The sequence below is a fragment of the Oculina patagonica genome, chromosome 14 (genome assembly GCF_052425735.1).
Source record: "Oculina patagonica isolate OP01 chromosome 14, crgOcupat, whole genome shotgun sequence".
Taxonomy (NCBI): domain Eukaryota; kingdom Metazoa; phylum Cnidaria; class Anthozoa; order Scleractinia; family Oculinidae; genus Oculina; species Oculina patagonica.
The window spans coordinates 5,534,800-5,552,714 of NC_135771.1; the positions used below are offsets into that span (position 1 = coordinate 5,534,800).

A 17,915-nucleotide genomic window follows, 5' to 3' on the forward strand; every position below is an offset into this window, starting at 1 on the left:
CAGCAGTAGGGCGAGTAAGATAGAAATAATTGTTTAGTGTATTGTGTCAGATGTGCTAACATAAGCAAATATTTGTCAAATAATTGGATGGGCAGTAGAGCGAGCAAGATAGAAATAGTTGTTTACTCTTTGTGACAAGCAAATATTTTTTCCAATTATTGGATCAGCAGTAGGGCGAGCAAGATAGGAATAATTGTTTAGTTTATTGTGTCAAATGTGCTATCACAAGCAAATATTTGTCAAATTATTGGATGGGCAGTCGAGCGAGCACAATATAGAAATAGTTGTTTACTCATTGGGACAAGCAAATATTTTTCCAATTATTGGATAAGCGGTTGGACAAGCAAGATAGAAACAATTGTTAAATGTCAATGTCGTGTATGTCACTGTATATGCTATATGCTTTAACCAATAAGAAACTCGTGAATATATTTATGATAATGATAATAACTACTTTATTTATCCTGCATGGTAACCCGATCAGCAGATCGATGATGATGGCTTAAAAGTAAAATATTTTACTAACTTTATACACTTTTCAAATGTGTCTGGCAATCAGCGGTTGCTGTTCCTTGGAATTTATAAAACAACAACCGATTGCAGGAACAAAAATATAAAATATTTGTACAACCTTCTTATACCAATGGTTTCTGATTGAGTTTCGAGTTGTAACGAACTTATTTCAAAACTCCTACATAAACTTGATTTTATATAAATGCAGTGTCAAAATGGCTTTCACTGTCAAAGCAATACTGAAATACATAACTACACTATTTACAAGCCCATAGGCTAAATCTTATAAAAGTTTTCATCAAATGAAATTATTTAAACTACATGCGAAAATACTTATTGTCAAAAATAGCCATATCATATTGTGACAACAATACACTCTTATACACCAATAATATGATCATTATTTCATTATACAAATGAAATCTATGCTCATGGTGCCCTAGAATATTAGTGTATACAGAAAACACGTCATAATTTGACGATCTGATTTATCGACAGGTTAAAAAAATCTATATTCTATCGGTGCATGGTACTTTTCCACGCACCCGAGCTAAATAACAGTTTCCTTGTAAAGGTTTACAAAAATATCCTGGAATATTGTGTGATTTATTCTGTGTTTCATCTTATATCGAGACTATATTTCTTCTAGTCAACTATTCGCACTAAATTACAGTATCAAATCAAACTATCGCCCTTGCGCGCATGTTGCTGGGTCAACAACAACACTGTTTATATTTAATCATCGCATTACACATGCACCTATAGCTAACAGTCCTAAATGTAATATATGACCTCCAATTGAGGATCGTTTAGCCAAGAACGTAATAAAGAATGGGACTTTGGAGTACACCACTTCTGCCAGAGATATCATCAAGTGTACGATTCGGCTTTGGCAGCGCTTCTCGCTCTTGGTAGTCGCTTTCATTGTGGCTCTGCCCAGTTTCCATACCCATCCGGGACACCGCCTCCTGAGTAACCACGTCCATCGTTTCCTGGACGTTGGCATACTGGTGATCGCTCTGTGGCACCAGCTGGTCTGGACCCGTACTGTTTGGCTCCAGGGGAAGACCTGCATATGAAATACTCTGAATTCTGATACGAACACGCCAATGTATTTTCTTCCTCTGTGACGCCATCTTGATGAAAGTTAGATACCATGCAAATGTTTTGGTATTCTTCAGGGCATGTTTCATGTTTTGCGATAACGCCCGTATCTTCGTCTTGGGAACAATGGCCTTCATCCAATATGTACGCCACATTTTGGTACGCTAAGGGAGGTGAATCATAAATTATGATTGACTCAGCGTCCTCATGCCACGAAGTCTCGTCTTCATCCAAAGTGAACGCACTATTGGTGTACTCTATAACGCTTCTTTTAATCTTTGTCCCTTTAGAGTAAGCGACTTCGTTTGTTGTTCTTGAAACAGCTTTATCGTGGCATATTTCGGTGTGACTTCTCTTGCACCCAACGACTTCGGTGGTGTTCTCATAACAGGAAAAGCGTTCAGTGTCACTGTGTTGTTCAGCTTCCATTAAAGCAGGACATAAATAGCCTGATTCATTGTCGACTGGTTCCTTTGGTGCTGGGTTTTTTGCCAGGAACTTGTCATATCTTTCCACTGACATATGACTGCCGTATGCAGCTTGGTACACCGGGTTACTGACCAAATTGTTGTTTGCTTCTGAGTGTCGTTCTGCTTTCGAGAACCAGGGGTGAACGTATTCGTTTTCTTCGTCTTCATCAGCACCAGAAGAAACTTCCACGTATTTGTAGTTGTGTTTTTCGAAGAACTCGTCTGAGCACATCTTCTCGATGACGTCCTTTGCAGGGTGTTTTTCTGAATCTGTTACATGGCAAGCGTCCTCTGTCTGACGGATGGACATGTCCGGCCATTCGCTTTGGTCGTGATTTGCTTGCCAGACTGTCATGATCCAGGACTTCATTGGCTCCCTTAAAACACGAAAACGTAAAAGCACTTATTACAATTGTAAGCAGTGGCGTGTTGTAAAACGTAAAACGCTTGAATGCATATTATTTGTTATTTGCTGTTAAGCCTCCTTGGCTATTACTGTCGTTTAAATTGTCCATTCTTTTTTGCAAAACTAAAAGCTTAAAGTAGTTTGTGGGCACTACTACATCTGCTGATTACGTTTAAAATTAACGCTGCTCTCCTTATAAAATAAAAGGCTCCGTAACGTTTCCACACCAATCGTCAATCGCGTCTAAAGATATGTTTTTGTTCTGAAGTTTCCTAGTAGCTAAAAGTCAATTTTTCGTGAATATTTAAATAATTTGTTATTGTGTTAATCTGATCACTTTATGCAAAAGACAATTTAAAACGTACCTGCTTGTGAGGCAATCAAAAATGGCGATGAAAGGTGGCCTTTGCATAGACTGATAAGCCCAACATTGATGCATTATGATATATACCCAATCAGGACAGGCCTCAGGTTTGCTTAACGGTCCATTGTCTCTTATGTAAGGGAGAATCTGAAAAAGATATTGACATTGAGTACAAGTCAGTCAGCAAAGATGTGTTTCCCAACAGGATGCAAGTGATCACGATTGGGATTTAATCATTTCTAATTCGTATAAATAATTTTTACCGAAAAACCTATTTTTCGCCCAACAACATTACCGTAAAACTAACTTATCATTATCAAAACCTGCCAAAGAAAAAAATCGGAAGGGGATTAGTACAGCTCTCCTATATATTTACCTCGTGTTTATTGAGATCGTAAAAGGGAACCGAAATGTCTCGTTCATCTTGTCCATTTGCGTAGGATGTGTACAATTCCCAAGCAAGAATTCCAAACGCCCAAACATCACTGGCATGTGTGTAATGCCCATCTAAGATCACTTCTGGTGCACTCCTGTCAAAAACATTGTTAAAAAAAGGTTTTATGAAATAAGTAAGGCGGTTTTTGTTTTGGTTTTGTTTCCGCCCCCCCCCCCCTTCTTGCCCTAGCAGATTATAAAGGTTTTTAAAAAACATTATAAAAATAATGTCAACGAATTGCGCGCGCTGTGATTGGTCAATTCGAACTCATTATAATCCCATAAAGTACGCTGCATACGTCACGAGTTTTAGCGCGCGCAAGTCTCTATAACATTTCATAAAAGAAATAAAAAAACTTTCTCCTCGTACATTGTTGAGTTATATAAGCACTTGGGAATTTTTAAGAACACGAGAGAAGTTCATAGAGAAGCACGAGGCTGCGCCTCGTGCTTCTCTATGCACTTCTCTCGTGTTCTTAAAAATTCCCAAGTGCTTATATAACTCAACAATGCACTCGGGATCGTTTAGTGGAGTTTGTTTATTTATATCTTTATTATAGAAAAAGGTTTGCTTTTGCACAAAAATAAAATAGTGAATTAACCGATATCCTTCTTCACTTACCAGCGAGCAGAATCAGATGGCATGGCAGCCTCTACCACGCATGAAGTACTGGTAACTTCATAATCACTCATATAAAGAGGCTTGGAGCGACCCAGACGTCCAACTTGAACCTGCACAGGGAAAACGGACAAAAGAGAAGTAATTGTCTTTCTCCTCCGCAGAGGCTCCTTCAGTGGGTGAAGCCGCGCGCTTTCGTTTCGATTCTCTCCTGGCTCCGCGCGCTTACTTTTCACCTCTCCCCTGATTTCCCAGCCCGTACGAAAAAAAAATAAGAGACCTCCCCCAGCGGATGAGAGAGGTTTTAAGTGTCTGTATTTCTGATTCTGAATAAAATTTGAGGTCCAGGTCGCTTTCGGTCTAAATAATTTATGTGTGGAATTTATGAGTCTTATTTATTTATAAGTGGAAATTAACTGTGGTTTAGTCAATATCATTTCACAGTTATATCACGTACCTTGTCGGGTGCTACGACATTCACATATTCAGCGCTGAGGTCTCCATGAACAATGTGGTTTACATGAAGATAGTGCAGTGCAGACGCCACCTGAGACAGAAATGTTACTATGTCCTCAATCCGGCATCGCTTGTCAAGAACGTATTCCTTTAGGTTACCAAGAGGAGCCTCTTTTGAGATCTGTTAAACAGAAAATTATCAAATTATAATTGACAGTTCATAAAGTAGTCGTACCAGTCTCGTCACTTCTGGATTATCTCAATTAGTGTCGAGAGGGAAAGGTAACCATCCTTGAGCTCTAGACCTGTGGTTTGATCATTCATCACGAGAACTCTCAGGCATAAGACATTTACACAGCTGTATTAACACGAAATTCCATAACAACCATGTAGCTTAGGTGTTATCATAGCCATTTTCTTACTATCGGGACTGAAAGAAAGTTTCATGTTATCTGCATTGAATTGAAAATATTCTTACGCATTTTATTAGCCTCCATTCCAACGTTATAAAAACAGTAGGAAAAAAATCATGTAATAGTACCACTATTATTTTACTCACTATTTCCACAGTGGGACAATGCGAATCCAAACTGTCTATTTTCCAGATCGGGACAAGATTTGGATGGTTGAGAGCGAGGAGTTTTTTCAGATGTTGGACATCTCCCTTTGCAATCTTCTCACTCACTACAGACATACCCTAAAAGTTCCAACCATTGCAAGTTAATTGCTGAGAATGCGACAGGTCGGTTTGACAATAGAGAACTTGATTATAAACTCATTCTTGAACTTTGAAACTTACTGGTAAAGAAACGAGTACATGGAAGGAAACGCAACGTATAAGGCTACACTTCAGCTTAGCTCAAACTTTCACCGTTTAATTATGAAAGGCTTCAAACAAGATATGTTACCCTTTTTAAAAAGCAGCGAGTCTTAGGTCATAATAAATAATAATAATAATAAAACGTATTTTTATAGCGCCAAAATCCAGTAATTGCTCATGGCGCTTTACAATAAACGCGAAAGGCAACACACTCCTTACTCTACAATGGGTAACTAAGTACATTTTCTTTTGTTGTATTTGTACCTCGTGAATAACACCAACCTGAACTGTTTGCCCTGTGGGAAGATCGTTAACTTTTGGTATCTAAAACGTAAAATGGAATATGATCAGTGACAAATTTTATCTATATATGAGAAGAAACGAAGGCAGAACCAAAACTGAAACAAGAAGACAAAACCAAAACGGTCATTTGGGGAAGGGCAGATTGGAGGGATTGAGACTTAGTACATTACAAAACGTTTGCCCTTTTCTTTGACGCTTTAAGCAGTTAAGGGTACATGCTTGGACAAAAAGATAAGAAGTAAACCCTTAATTCATTCAGGGCACTATTTCAGTTCTATAATTAAAAATTCAGGAAACACAAATAATAATTCTCAGTTCGAAATAAACGGTAGTTTATAATTATAACAACATAGTGACGTGTATTTATAAAAACTGAGCGATTTTTACCTCCATCACCTCCTTGCTCGACTGCGAGATGCACTCGTCGTAAATTTCTAAGATAGAAGAGAAGCATTAGTGACATGCAAAGGCCCTTAATCTGGCTTCACTTAAATATCTAGCAATTCCAGGGCATTTGGATGTACGTAAAAGAATCAGAGCCAGCTAGAGTTTGCATTGAGATTTGAAATAACGAATGAATGAGTAATTTATTCAATCAATCAATCAATCAATCAATCAATCAATCAATCAATCAATCAATCAATCAGTCAGTCAGTCAGTCAGTCAAGCAAGCAAGCAAGCAATCACTAGTCAAGCAATCAATCAATTAATCAAACCAAAGTCATTCGATTTTAGGATTGTAGGTAGAAGTGTACTCTGAGCTTGTCTAAAACAAATCATGTTTACCGCATAGCGTTTCTTGGTCCTCCTCGATTGGCTGCGAATATAACTCTTCGTGAAGATCTGATGAGACAGAAAGCAAACCTGATTAAAGATGAGATAATAAAACGTGGTTTAAGCAGAACGTTTCTAAAATAAAAGATCTGTAAACATCAGTTTACCCAAATTAATTAACAGGCCTTCATTTATCTGCCAAAAACTTAGTTTGAATACGTCTTTTGCTCGCACCGCCAAAGGCTTGTAAGTACTTACTCAATCAGTCATTAGTGATTACACTCTTTTTTTATATATAAGAATACAGTTTTTCCGACCCAGGTGAAATTATTATTTTTCTGCCGATTTTAGGCGAAAATTTCATAACATTCTAGAACATTCCGTGACATTTCCGTTTAGCAAGATTGGTATCAATACAAGTGTTTGTGTCCGACACGCGTGTACATTGCACATGTACCATTGGTTTTCGTTGCAGCCTGGCCGAGCAAACAAAGCACCCAAGAGAAAAGGACGGATGAAATACCAGATTTGTTTCAAAAAACTACATTCTTTTCAAAATCTCAGCCTCGGGTTTATTCTTAAAATAATCAAAATCAATTAATCAATCACAATTTTTTACCCTCGGAGCTGACGGAGGCTGACCAGGCCCCTAGCAAAACATTTGCTAATATGCCGAGAAAATAAATCGTAAATGTATGTAGAAAGAAAAGTTAAATATCCTTTTCTTTTAAGTGTTAAAGACTTGACAGAAATGTTTTAGAATTTCCCGTGTATAATGAGTAGTTGTTACCTGAAATAGAGCTGTATAAATCCTCCGAATTTCCAAGGTTCTGTGAAAGAAAAGCAAAGGACTTAGAAAGTTGAGTAAGTCGCGTTAGCAAACTTTCGCTTATACTTCTAAGGCTAACCAGTTAATTATAACGCAGCTTATAAACAGAATATGTTTGCATAACAGTACTTAAGACAAAATGAGATTTGGGATTAAGAAGCGTGGAGCCTAAAAATTACTTTAAGAGGTAAGAACAATACATATTTATCGAATGTACTTATTTATCGAATTTTAAATTAAATTTAGGGAAGCATGTAAACAAGTAAAGTAAATTGTAACTAAGTATTTTTATATCTAATTTATGCATGTACGTTTTGTTTCTACTTTGTATCTATTTTTATAGTTGATGTGATGTCTTAAACGATTTTTATCAACTCAATAAATGTAGATGTAGATTAATTGCAAATAAACTGAGTCTTACAGAAGGTTCGCAATTGACGTGATTATCCAGGGAGGGCGGATCTGGTCGGGATTGTTCCTCATCTAGAAAGGACGGATGAAAAAGAAGAAAGAAATGAAGGAAGGGAGAAAAAATCATTATAATGATATTAGCAATAATTAATAACAATCAATAATAATAAATTAAAAGCCAGTACACATCTTTTAAATTGCCTCGACAACCAAATTTTTAAATTTGTTAAAACGACAGCTCGTTTTTAACATACTTTTTTATTATTATTTGAAAGTTTCCGATGTAAGTTTTCCGTTCATTTCATTAAAACTGACAAAAAATATTTATCTTCAAGTCCTAAAAGAATTGTGCTTCACATAACAGGTATATCGCATTTAGAAGGTCGGTCTTATCTCCCGTTATTCTGCGTTTATGTTGTAAAAATAATCAATACGCACAACTACCTGCACTTGTATGCATTTCTTGAAGCCTTGCTTTGACTTGATATAATTTGGGTCTATTATTTCGTTGGAACTCACAGCATCGCCTCATTAGATCATATTCCTCTTCTTCAAAGCACGGCTCATAAGGCACAATCTCGTTAAATTCCGTAACCTTTAAAACAGATAAAGTCTAGTGTAAGTTCAATCCGTAAATATAAAAGAGATACCGATTTTCAGGTGTGAATTGAGGTTGGGGATTGGAATATGGTTGTTCCAAGGAGAACGAAAGACTAAATATTATATTTCATATGACCACTGAAAATCAAAGAAAATCAGTGCTAAGATTTGTATTAAGAAAGTAAAATCAAATCCTTTCATCTTTTAATAAAAAATGTTTTTTTTTTGTTAAACCACAAGATAACTGTGCACTCTATTGCCTTGACAGTTTATCTTTCCGTGAGGAGGACGCTGAATTCGTCCTGGCGCGGGGGATTTCAAGTTTTTAATCCTGTTGTGAACTTCGTGCATGCTTCAGGTAGTTGTTGCTTTATTGACATTTCTTTTTAAACGCCCTCCTCGCATCTTCATGCGTTTCTGTGCACTTCTAGTTCAACATACTAGAATTCCTGTTTTAAACTTACACAGTAAAGCACCTCTTCATCCTTTAAGATGTGCCTGTAGGGAACGCACCCGTAGGTAAGCACCTCATACATAAGCACCCCAAAGGCCCACACATCGGAGGCAGTGGAATAACGATGTTCAGTCAGACACTCGGGAGCTTGCCACCTCACAGGCAGCTTCTCGTCATTTGTTGCGCTGACAAATTGTGGAGAACCATCATCTACTGAACAGTAGCTATACATCGAGTCAGCACTTTCAGCTGCAAGTAATAAAACATGATATGAGTATCTACTTGTTGACCATTTTTATCACCGAGAACCTGAGAATATTTAACTAGAAGATTAGTAATTAAGTGAAGAAAAATTATTTGTTTTAAACTTCTTAAAACTATTTTGAGTGAGGCCACTCCATCTACCTAGCTACACCGGAAGTTAAAACACAAAATCATAATATAATTGGGAATCAAATTAAAGCGACTGTACTGCTTAAAAATAATTTAATTCAAATTGGTATTTTAAGGGGACTATTTTGTGTGTTCCTTGCGTGCATCTTCTTAGTATAAAGGAGCTGAGGCGGCTTTACCCTTAAGCCCGGGCCAAACGAGGATGATAGTTGATGAGAGTTCAAACTCTCACTCTCATTTGGCATGGAACTCTCATGCACTGTCATCGACTCTCATGCGCTCTCATCGACTTTGAACGTGCTCAAATATTTCGTGAGAGTCGATGAGAGTTGGACGGACTCTCGCTCTCGTTTGGCCCGAGTTGATGATAGTCGACGAGAGTTGACGAAAACTCTCATGAGAGTCAACTCTCGTCAACTCTCATCGTTTGGCCCGGGCTTTACTAATTGAAATATTATTATAAATTCTTGACTCTTACTCTGGTTCGTAAGCTGCCGTAGGTACTGCATGCCACTTAATTTGCAGACGTAACCATCTCCCACAAGAACGTTTGCTGCCATGACGGCACGATGCACCAAACCTAACCCTTCTAAGTACAGCAAAGCGTCAGTGATGTCGATCAGCATCTTCAGAAGTTGGATTGGTTGGAGATGAGGATTGCTTTCGCGAGACTTGCGAACAAACTGCAAAAGATCTCCCCATTTCTCAAATGCAGTGATAAGGTGGTATGGCAAACTTTTAGTATCGTAGGCAAGGAGAACAGGAATGTTTGGGTGGCGAGATTTATTCAATAGTCTCAGGTAGTCGGCTTCCCTGATTAGACTCTCTCTGGCGTTGAAGGTAGGATTTTCTTCCAAAAGATGTCGCTTTTTGACAAACAGGGCTTTCACAGCCACTTTCTTTCTCAGGAACATTCCACGCTTGATAAAGCAGCGTGAACTTTGACTTATCGTTGTCTGGTTGATTTCCAATGTCCGAGTCCTGTACATTTTTGTGGCGGAGGACAGGTGATTGATGTGGAGGTCTGCTGGAAGGTCGTGCTGTAAATTTTCGTTTTTGGACAAAAAATGAACCAAAAAAGTCCTGGTTTCCTTATCAGGACAGAACAGCACTTCTGAAGATCGTCGCTGAACAAATGCTCTACATTCCGGTCTTTTCTGCACTTTGAAATCTTTAAGGAGATTCACTAAACACCCACCAGCCTCCTTTCTCACTTCTGCATCATAACAAGAAAATAACAAAAAGATTTAAAGTCAAAAACATCCATGACACCGCCAAGATAGTTTTTTGCTTTTGATTTTAGCGAAAAAAAAACTTTCTTTTTTATATTTCTTACGAAACATTGCACTGCATTAAATACGAGGACGACAGACGCTTTCAATTGATTCTGGTTTGTGTTCTGTCTGAACAAAATTTTGCCTTTTGTCTGCTATTTCAAGTCACTGACACTGTTGTTACCGGATTGTTAGTGACGTATCAGGTTCTTTTGGTCTCGCCATTAGCATTTTTGCCTGAATTCCTCTCGACAATACACAAACCATTGGCGTGACCAAACTCTCCTGATATTGCATGGTGCCGAAGCAAGCCGAAATTTAGGTATCGTAAACTAAACGGCAATAAACCGAATTCGACTAAGTTTTGACTGACTCACCGTCGGTCGCGTTGTTTTTCGCAATATCAGACAAAATCGACGCTGCTAGTAAACAAAACTTCCAATCATCTCCACCACCTCCCTGTAAATAAGTTTCCACAAGAAGCCTTAGAAGCGTCATGGCCCGTCTCTCGGTCTCAATTTGTGGAATGGGACGCTCACTGTGCACCTATAAAAATGGATTGCAATTGATACATTTATAATGATACATCATCATGGTTATTTCAGTTGGCTCTCTCCTATAATATGCCAAAAAAAAATTTCCACGCTTGATATCCCCCCGGAGATATCCCACCTCCTGAGCATCGAAAATAAGACTTAAGGAAAAATTGCATTTGAACGTTCTGTGAATTAAACGAAATGGTCGCAGTTTCTGTGATTTACATAAATTAAGAGCAGACGAAAAATTTTCTAGCGGCCTAAAAAATAAGGCAATATTTTTATGACTTTTCGTACAAAGCCCTCCAGAATTTCCCAATATCGGATGTCAAATTGAGAAATCATCTGAATCGAGCTGTCCGTTCACCAATTCACTGCCCCTTTGGGCATCAATTAATGAATGAGCACATTCCGTTAAGAAACCTCGCCTTTCCACATCCTCCCTTTTTTTTAATTTGATTCATCATTTATATGACACTTAACTTGAAAGCGATTTTTTACTACCTTGATCTCCGTTCATTCTGGAATTAAAATAAAAATAAAAATCGAAGACTTACCTTCCCATGAAGATAAATTAAGATGCAGTGGAGATCAATCCATTTGCCATTCCTCTTGAGCTCGCGAAGAACCTTTAAATCACTGCTGCTGATTTCCTTGTTTAAACAAAAATCTTGGCATTCATCTAGAAAAACTTTTAACTTCTGTGGGGGATTCAACAGGTACAAAATTGCCTTTTGGATAAATTCGATTGAATATCGAAAACCATCCTTCTTTTTGTTCTTTAGGTGATTACCGAATCTTTTTAGCTCGTCCTGAAGCCTTTTCAAATCTTCTTCCAGACTTTCGATAGGCAACTCCCCCTTTTGGACTTGTTGCACGACTAGAGAGGACAAAATACGGCTGTATGCATTAAGTTTGAGTTCTCGTTCCAAATGTCGGTCCTTCTTAAACAATCCCTCGGACGAGAAGAAAGATGACCTTGTAACGGCCTCTATAACCAGCAAGTTCTCGTTACAGCTATCAAAGTTGTCCTTGCAGATCAAATGAAGAAGCAATTGAAGAGCCTGTCTCACGACCTTGCCACTCTTTTTGCTGCAAGATATTTTGGCTAGAATCTCGTAGACTTCCTCATTAGAAGAAAAGCATTTACCCCATGATTCCTCTAAATGCGGGAGAATTTCAAGGAGTATGAAGTCTTCTTTTTCCTCTTTGAGCGCACCAGCATTTATGTCCATGTCTTGAATGAATTTCTCTGGGTTTTCGAGAAAATTTTCAATCGACCATTGACACTTGGCGTCTCCTGAAATTGTTGTCAAAAATTTATTAATATATAACTATATTTGGAATGTATTTGAGGTATTTGTTGCAAGGCGATGCTTTAGAGAGATGGTAGTCGATTAGAGGGAGGTTAGGTTTTACTAGTCAACTACTTTCTTACGTATCCTGACAACGTGCGCGTTTTGATGTTGTAGCTACAAATGTGATAATTCATTGAAATTAAAGAATCTTTTACTTTCTTAATTCTAAAGATAAATGACAACTTTCACGTCTGTGGATAAACTATTGTGAAAACATGAAACCTGTAGACCTGCACTATAAAGCGGTACTGGCTGCGGAAGGCGCGGTTCTAACTTTTGAGTCTATAGATGAAACCCTCGCGTGAAGCCATTTAGATGACAGCTATTGAGCAGAATTTGTATCTGAAGTTATTTACCTTTATTATAAAGAATGCCTTTACTTGGCCTTGCATTCAACTTTCGTCCTTTCTTTCCAAATTGGTGCTGACGGTCAACCAAGAAATACGATTCTGGGCAATTGTCACAGTCTTCACATACAGTTTCGGATTCCTCCGGTGTTTCAGTGTTGTTCTCTGAGTGAATGACTTCGTTGAGTGTGGAGGTGTCGGGAGGCTGTGTTGTCCTTATGCTGGGCTGGCCAACATGTCCCTCATCTGAAATGAAATCGTTAATTATTTGGTAAATATATATTGTAAAATGCCGGTTATGAGCTCCCCCTCCCCCATCACCCCCGCTTACAGAACCCTTAGGTTCTAGGCCCATTTCCCTGGTAACCAAGAAAATATCTCCGGTTACAAACCCTTCCGGATATAGGCCCTCCCCCATCCAACCTTTTTATATTAATTTACTGTAATGTCCTCGCAAAACATTGTACTTCAGATAAAAATAGACAAATAATGTTAATAAGTTTACAAGTAGAGTGCAGTCAGAGTGACGTTCTTACAATATGTCGATCATCAGTGCCTCTTAAGCCGTTTCTAATTACCTTTTCTCTTGTTCATTCCAAACAGGTTTCATATGCCGCTAGTGACTAAAGCCCCCTTTTCGGATACAAGCTACCCGTCCCCAGTTAAAAGTTCACGTCACCCAAAACGCTTCGGAATTTACACAAATTCGTAAGGGCATTTACAGGCATTTTATGGCCGGTATGTGGTGTTAAACAATTTGACGAAATGGCTTAGTATGCATGGTCCAAAAAAGGAGAGCCAGTCAGCCAGAGAAAATGTAACATCGTGCGAAGGCAATCTATATATGTATTTCTTTCACCCTGATGATCACCTTGAGAAAAACAACTGATAATGCTTTTTACGTCATGACGTACCTCTTGGTTGACAAAGAGGGGCACCAACGATCTTCGCATTTTTTCTGGCCACAACCGCCGAGCCGCTGACGTTAGAAATACTGATGTTGAAATGGTTGACAACAGGTTTACGTCTACCATTACTTCTTGAACATCCATCTGGAATATAAAATTAAAATCTTTAGCTACCCTTCTAAGAACGATTTTTCAACTAGCACACCTATAATGACGTGAATTTAAAAAAAAATTAACTGTGTACTGTGGCTTTGTTCTGACTATCGCACCCAGAAAGTAACGGGCCTTCATACGACAAACTTGTGGTCAACTTGTGTTGGCAAACTCACGCAAGTTGGTGTGTGTGAACGACGCAACAACTGCAAACAAGTTGGCTTACTGTTGACGACAAATATAACTTGTCTCTATTCTCGCTAACAGTTTGTTAACTTGTTTGCCAACTGTTGTTGTGTCGTTCACACGCACTAATTGGGTTAGCCAACATGAGTTTGCCGACTTTAGTTTGTCGTGTGAAGGTCGCTTTATATGGAGACAAAACCACAAGGCTCGAATGGTAAGGCAACTGACCCGACGATGTTATGCGTACGAATTAAGATTCTGCTGAAGATGCAAACACTATTTCCTGACGTTTTTCTTTTATTTTCGCCGGTATAATTTATTTATGCGTTAGATTTAATAGCCTTGAATTGATAATTTCATTTGCTGGGTTTATGGGCAGAATCCTGAGGCAAACCAAACCACTCACCCGAAGTCTGCGAGGAAACGTCGGAACTTAAGTCACTCATACTTGAACCTAAACAATAGAAATTTAAGCTCATTAGCATAGCAATAACAAAACTCTCATATCCTGTTAACCAATGATGGTAGAAGGAGGTCAAGAAGGCCTATAGAGTGAAACATTGAAGTTGACTTTAATTTTTTCGCTCTATACTTCAAACGGAAAAGGATCACACGCCCATGGCTACTCGGTTAAGATGAGTTCAATCACAAAATGTTTCTACAGAGCTATATTGCCTTTGTTTTTTCTTACTAATGTAAACAAATTAAGTTTCATCACATTTTTCCTGACGACCACTTTAGAGATGCCAGTTTCCCCGAGGCAGTTTATTACCAACAGCTAAACTTTGTTTGCTAATCGTGTCTTGAGACTTAAGACAAAACTTATGATATGTTAAGATAGTATTTTGACCATGTGCTCACGGCCAAATAGTTAAAACTAAATTCATCAATATTTTCAGTAAAGCATTTTTTAAAAGACTTTTCTTTTCATATAAAAGTTCTAGCGAAGACGAGAGTCACAACGAAAAATTGGCCCCAGAGTAACCTTATATTAAAGAAGGAAACAGGGGTGTAGGCGGGTCGAACTCAGACCCAGAACGATGTTTGATAGCAAAGAGGAAGAATGAAAGTAAAACATGACGCCAAAGAAGACGAGCTGGCGCCGCGAAATTTTCCGGAAAAAAACCTTAGACCCGGGGTGAAGATTACTCAATATACATTCTATTGTGTTGCAGGTCAAATGAGTCACTGTTGACTGATGCCTAATTTTGCTGCTAATTTAAATACTTCTTGGGACAAAATAGACAGAATTGCACAACACCGTTCCCCCATGTACATGTAATGCATAATATTACCGGCTCTTGATGACCCGGAACGCATGTTTTGAGTAAAAGTCACGAAGCTTTTTAATTTACAAGCCTGAATACATTTTTCTACATAGAGAGGTGAAAGTGTCGAAAAACGTCCCCATGATAAATTGAAATTAGAACGTATTAAAACTGTGTGCTGGTTAATTTGAATGAATCACAAGCACTGAATACCAACTACGTGTCTTAGCTCATATATAGCAATTTGGGTTGCAAAGATGTCACGGTTACGCTCTTAGCAGGTTTTGAATATTGTTTACTTTTAAAAAAAAGATCAATCCTACTTATGGAAAGTCTACTGTACTGATTCGTATTCCTGTCCACGATAGCCTTTTAAATTCTAGTCATTTATCTTTCATGGACTGTCATTGTTCGGGGTGATAGATAACTAATGACCCGGAATTTTAAAGAGATAAAAATACAAACTTAATTAACTAATCTCATGATCCAAAACAAATGACGTCAATATGGGTCACGAAACAAAAGAGCGGAAGTCTAAACCTGACCTGGGTTTTTTCCCGATCGGTGTAAGACGTGCTACAGCTGAATATGCAATAACTTCCTTGTTTTTTAATCACATTAGCAAACACATTACTAGCTCTTACTGGCGTTAAAAAGGCACAGACTAGTGGTGGTGGACTCGAAGAAAAAACTTATATGTGGAACGTTCTCAAAGCCTGAATTTTAAACTACCGATTTAACAAATGCTTTGTAACTTATTAATAGTTGTTTGCTACCAAATGTACACTAGCTGTGCAAAACGTTTTCTTGGTCAATGAGTGTGAAATTATGAATTAAAGTTCCTTTTTCTGGAGACTTCACCTGATGTTTATTAACAGTAGCACCTATTTTATACAATGTATGGCTAAGAACTCACTGGTTCCAGTTCGATGAAGATCGCGCTTATAGTTCGAGATTAAGAGATCTCATCAAAACTGTCTGGTGTTTAGACGGTCTAATACGTATGTTTGTTTGAAAACGATAAAAGAGCTGAAACCAGATAATGAACCAATATATTTCACAACGGACTGAGCAGTATAAGCCATCTGCGTCGGCGTTGTTTCAGTTCAACAATGATTACATTGTAATCTGGCAGGTATGCTAATGAACACAAACTAGCAGAAGGCTTTTCGATCCATCGGAATGCTACAGCTAGCGTGGATAGCGTGGATCCGCGCAGTATTGCACGGATTCCCTCAAGAGCACAACTTTGGCTTATCAAGTGCCAATTTGGTCACTGATGTTGTTAGTTCGCTATCTTGTGGAGCATCATCTCAAACCGACAGCCTCATATCTACCGTTTTGCAGAAGTTGTTGTCCACAGCTAACTGATTTACAACCAATTAAAACAAAACAAATGTGATTAAAAACTTAGCTTACCGTCAGAAGACATAATTGTTAAAATAGCGGCTCCAACCTCATCCGCAGACCAAAAAACAGTGAAAGAAAGCGAGTTCGACTTGATCCTCCGCCTGCAGAGGACTAATTTAACCCGACCTTACTTTTCGTACCTGCTAAACTCCTGCTTCAGCTAGCTGCATTAATTCCGGGGAAACCCCTGACGTGTGACAGTATATATGACAACATGACGTAGCGTCCATCACAAAGAGTCACACAAGTGAAAAGGGTTTACTCTTCATACTATAATTATTGCTCTCTGGTGATTTGTGTTCTAGATACCTCCAAATGATTGGTGACACTTCTTTTCCGAGCTGTGCGATCATAAGTTCGTGTACGGTTTTATTAAACTACAAATTATCCAATATTATATTAATAGACTTAAGTTAATTATGAATTTGTGACGTTAGTGTGACCTAGTGTCACCGTAAAGTCTCTGATGGGCTGCTTGCCAATAATTGACCGGGTTTATAAAAGTTACATTTAAAGCATTTTCTCAGGAGACGACCTTGGATTTTCCCAGTTTGGTTGGACATTGGTAGGCTCACATTTTTCTCAACTGCTACCATCACGAGAATGCACCAGCTGTATCAAGTGAATAATGAATTTCGTATCGACTCGTAGCTGATACCGTAGAATTCCGGTTATAAGCTCTGGGCTTATACAACTTCGTAAGGGGTTTTGGGTGGGCTTATAAACGGGGGGGGGGGGGGGCTTATATCTGGGAGGGCTTATAAGCGGAATGAAAAAAACGTTTCGAAACGTACGAGCCATGGGAGTGTTAGATGGAAATACGTTTTTTAGTTAAAAACGCATAATAATGCAACATTTAGCCCTATTCAGTACTGTCGTCCGGTAGAGGGGTCTTATATCCGGGGGGGGGGGCTTATAATCGGATGAATTTTTTTGTTTCCAGGATGATGGGCCTATAACCGTGGGGGGGGGGGGGCTTATAAGCGGGGCGGCTTATAACCGGAATTTTACGGTATATTAAATGGCGCGTGACAAAACATGTAGCATTACCTAATCGCAAAAATATTTCACTGTTGGCTCTTGGGTCACTCTTGGTTCTTTCATTGTGTGCTCGAGGCTTATTCCTGTGTCGCGTAGTAAAAGCTTCAAAAGTATTCAAATCTATTTTATCGCCTTATACTTTTAAAGGGTAAACTTCATACTACAGAGTAAAACTTTTATTGTAAAAACACATTCTAGTAAACGACTAAAATGTGAAATAGAAACTGCGTTCTAAATGTTAGACTATCATTCTAAGTTTATCTACAAAGTAAATATTGAATAATTATAGGTAAAATATTTTTCATATCGGATGCCAATCTTGAACAAACCGCACTTCACTCAAAAGAACAACCCTCTTACAGAAAATAAGTCCCTTAAACTCAGACGCAAAAATGCTGGTGAATCTAATGGGTTCGTAGTTAGTTATAGCTTTTTTCCGATTAAACGGATTTGTTTTTTACGGTGTTATCGATTATGCTCAGA

The 17,915-nt window shown here is 38.3% G+C and overlaps 1 protein-coding gene across 1 annotated transcript; it reads right to left on the reverse strand.

The window, feature by feature from the left end:
* Positions 1-427: 427 nt before the first annotated feature.
* Positions 428-16,730, reverse strand: LOC144638106 (uncharacterized). The gene is made up of 20 exons (XM_078497282.1): positions 16,401-16,730; positions 14,120-14,167; positions 13,381-13,518; positions 12,476-12,712; positions 11,319-12,061; positions 10,603-10,771; positions 9,430-10,167; positions 8,569-8,807; positions 7,949-8,099; positions 7,515-7,576; positions 7,055-7,094; positions 6,277-6,333; positions 5,878-5,924; positions 5,452-5,511; positions 4,927-5,064; positions 4,369-4,548; positions 3,915-4,024; positions 3,234-3,387; positions 2,859-3,004; positions 428-2,464 (listed from the first exon to the last, which is right to left on the reverse strand). The coding sequence occupies exons 1-20, from the start codon at positions 16,411-16,413 to the stop codon at positions 1,435-1,437; spliced, it is 4,500 nt and encodes a 1,499-aa protein (XP_078353408.1). The 5' UTR covers positions 16,414-16,730; the 3' UTR covers positions 428-1,434.
* Positions 16,731-17,915: the final 1,185 nt, after the last annotated feature.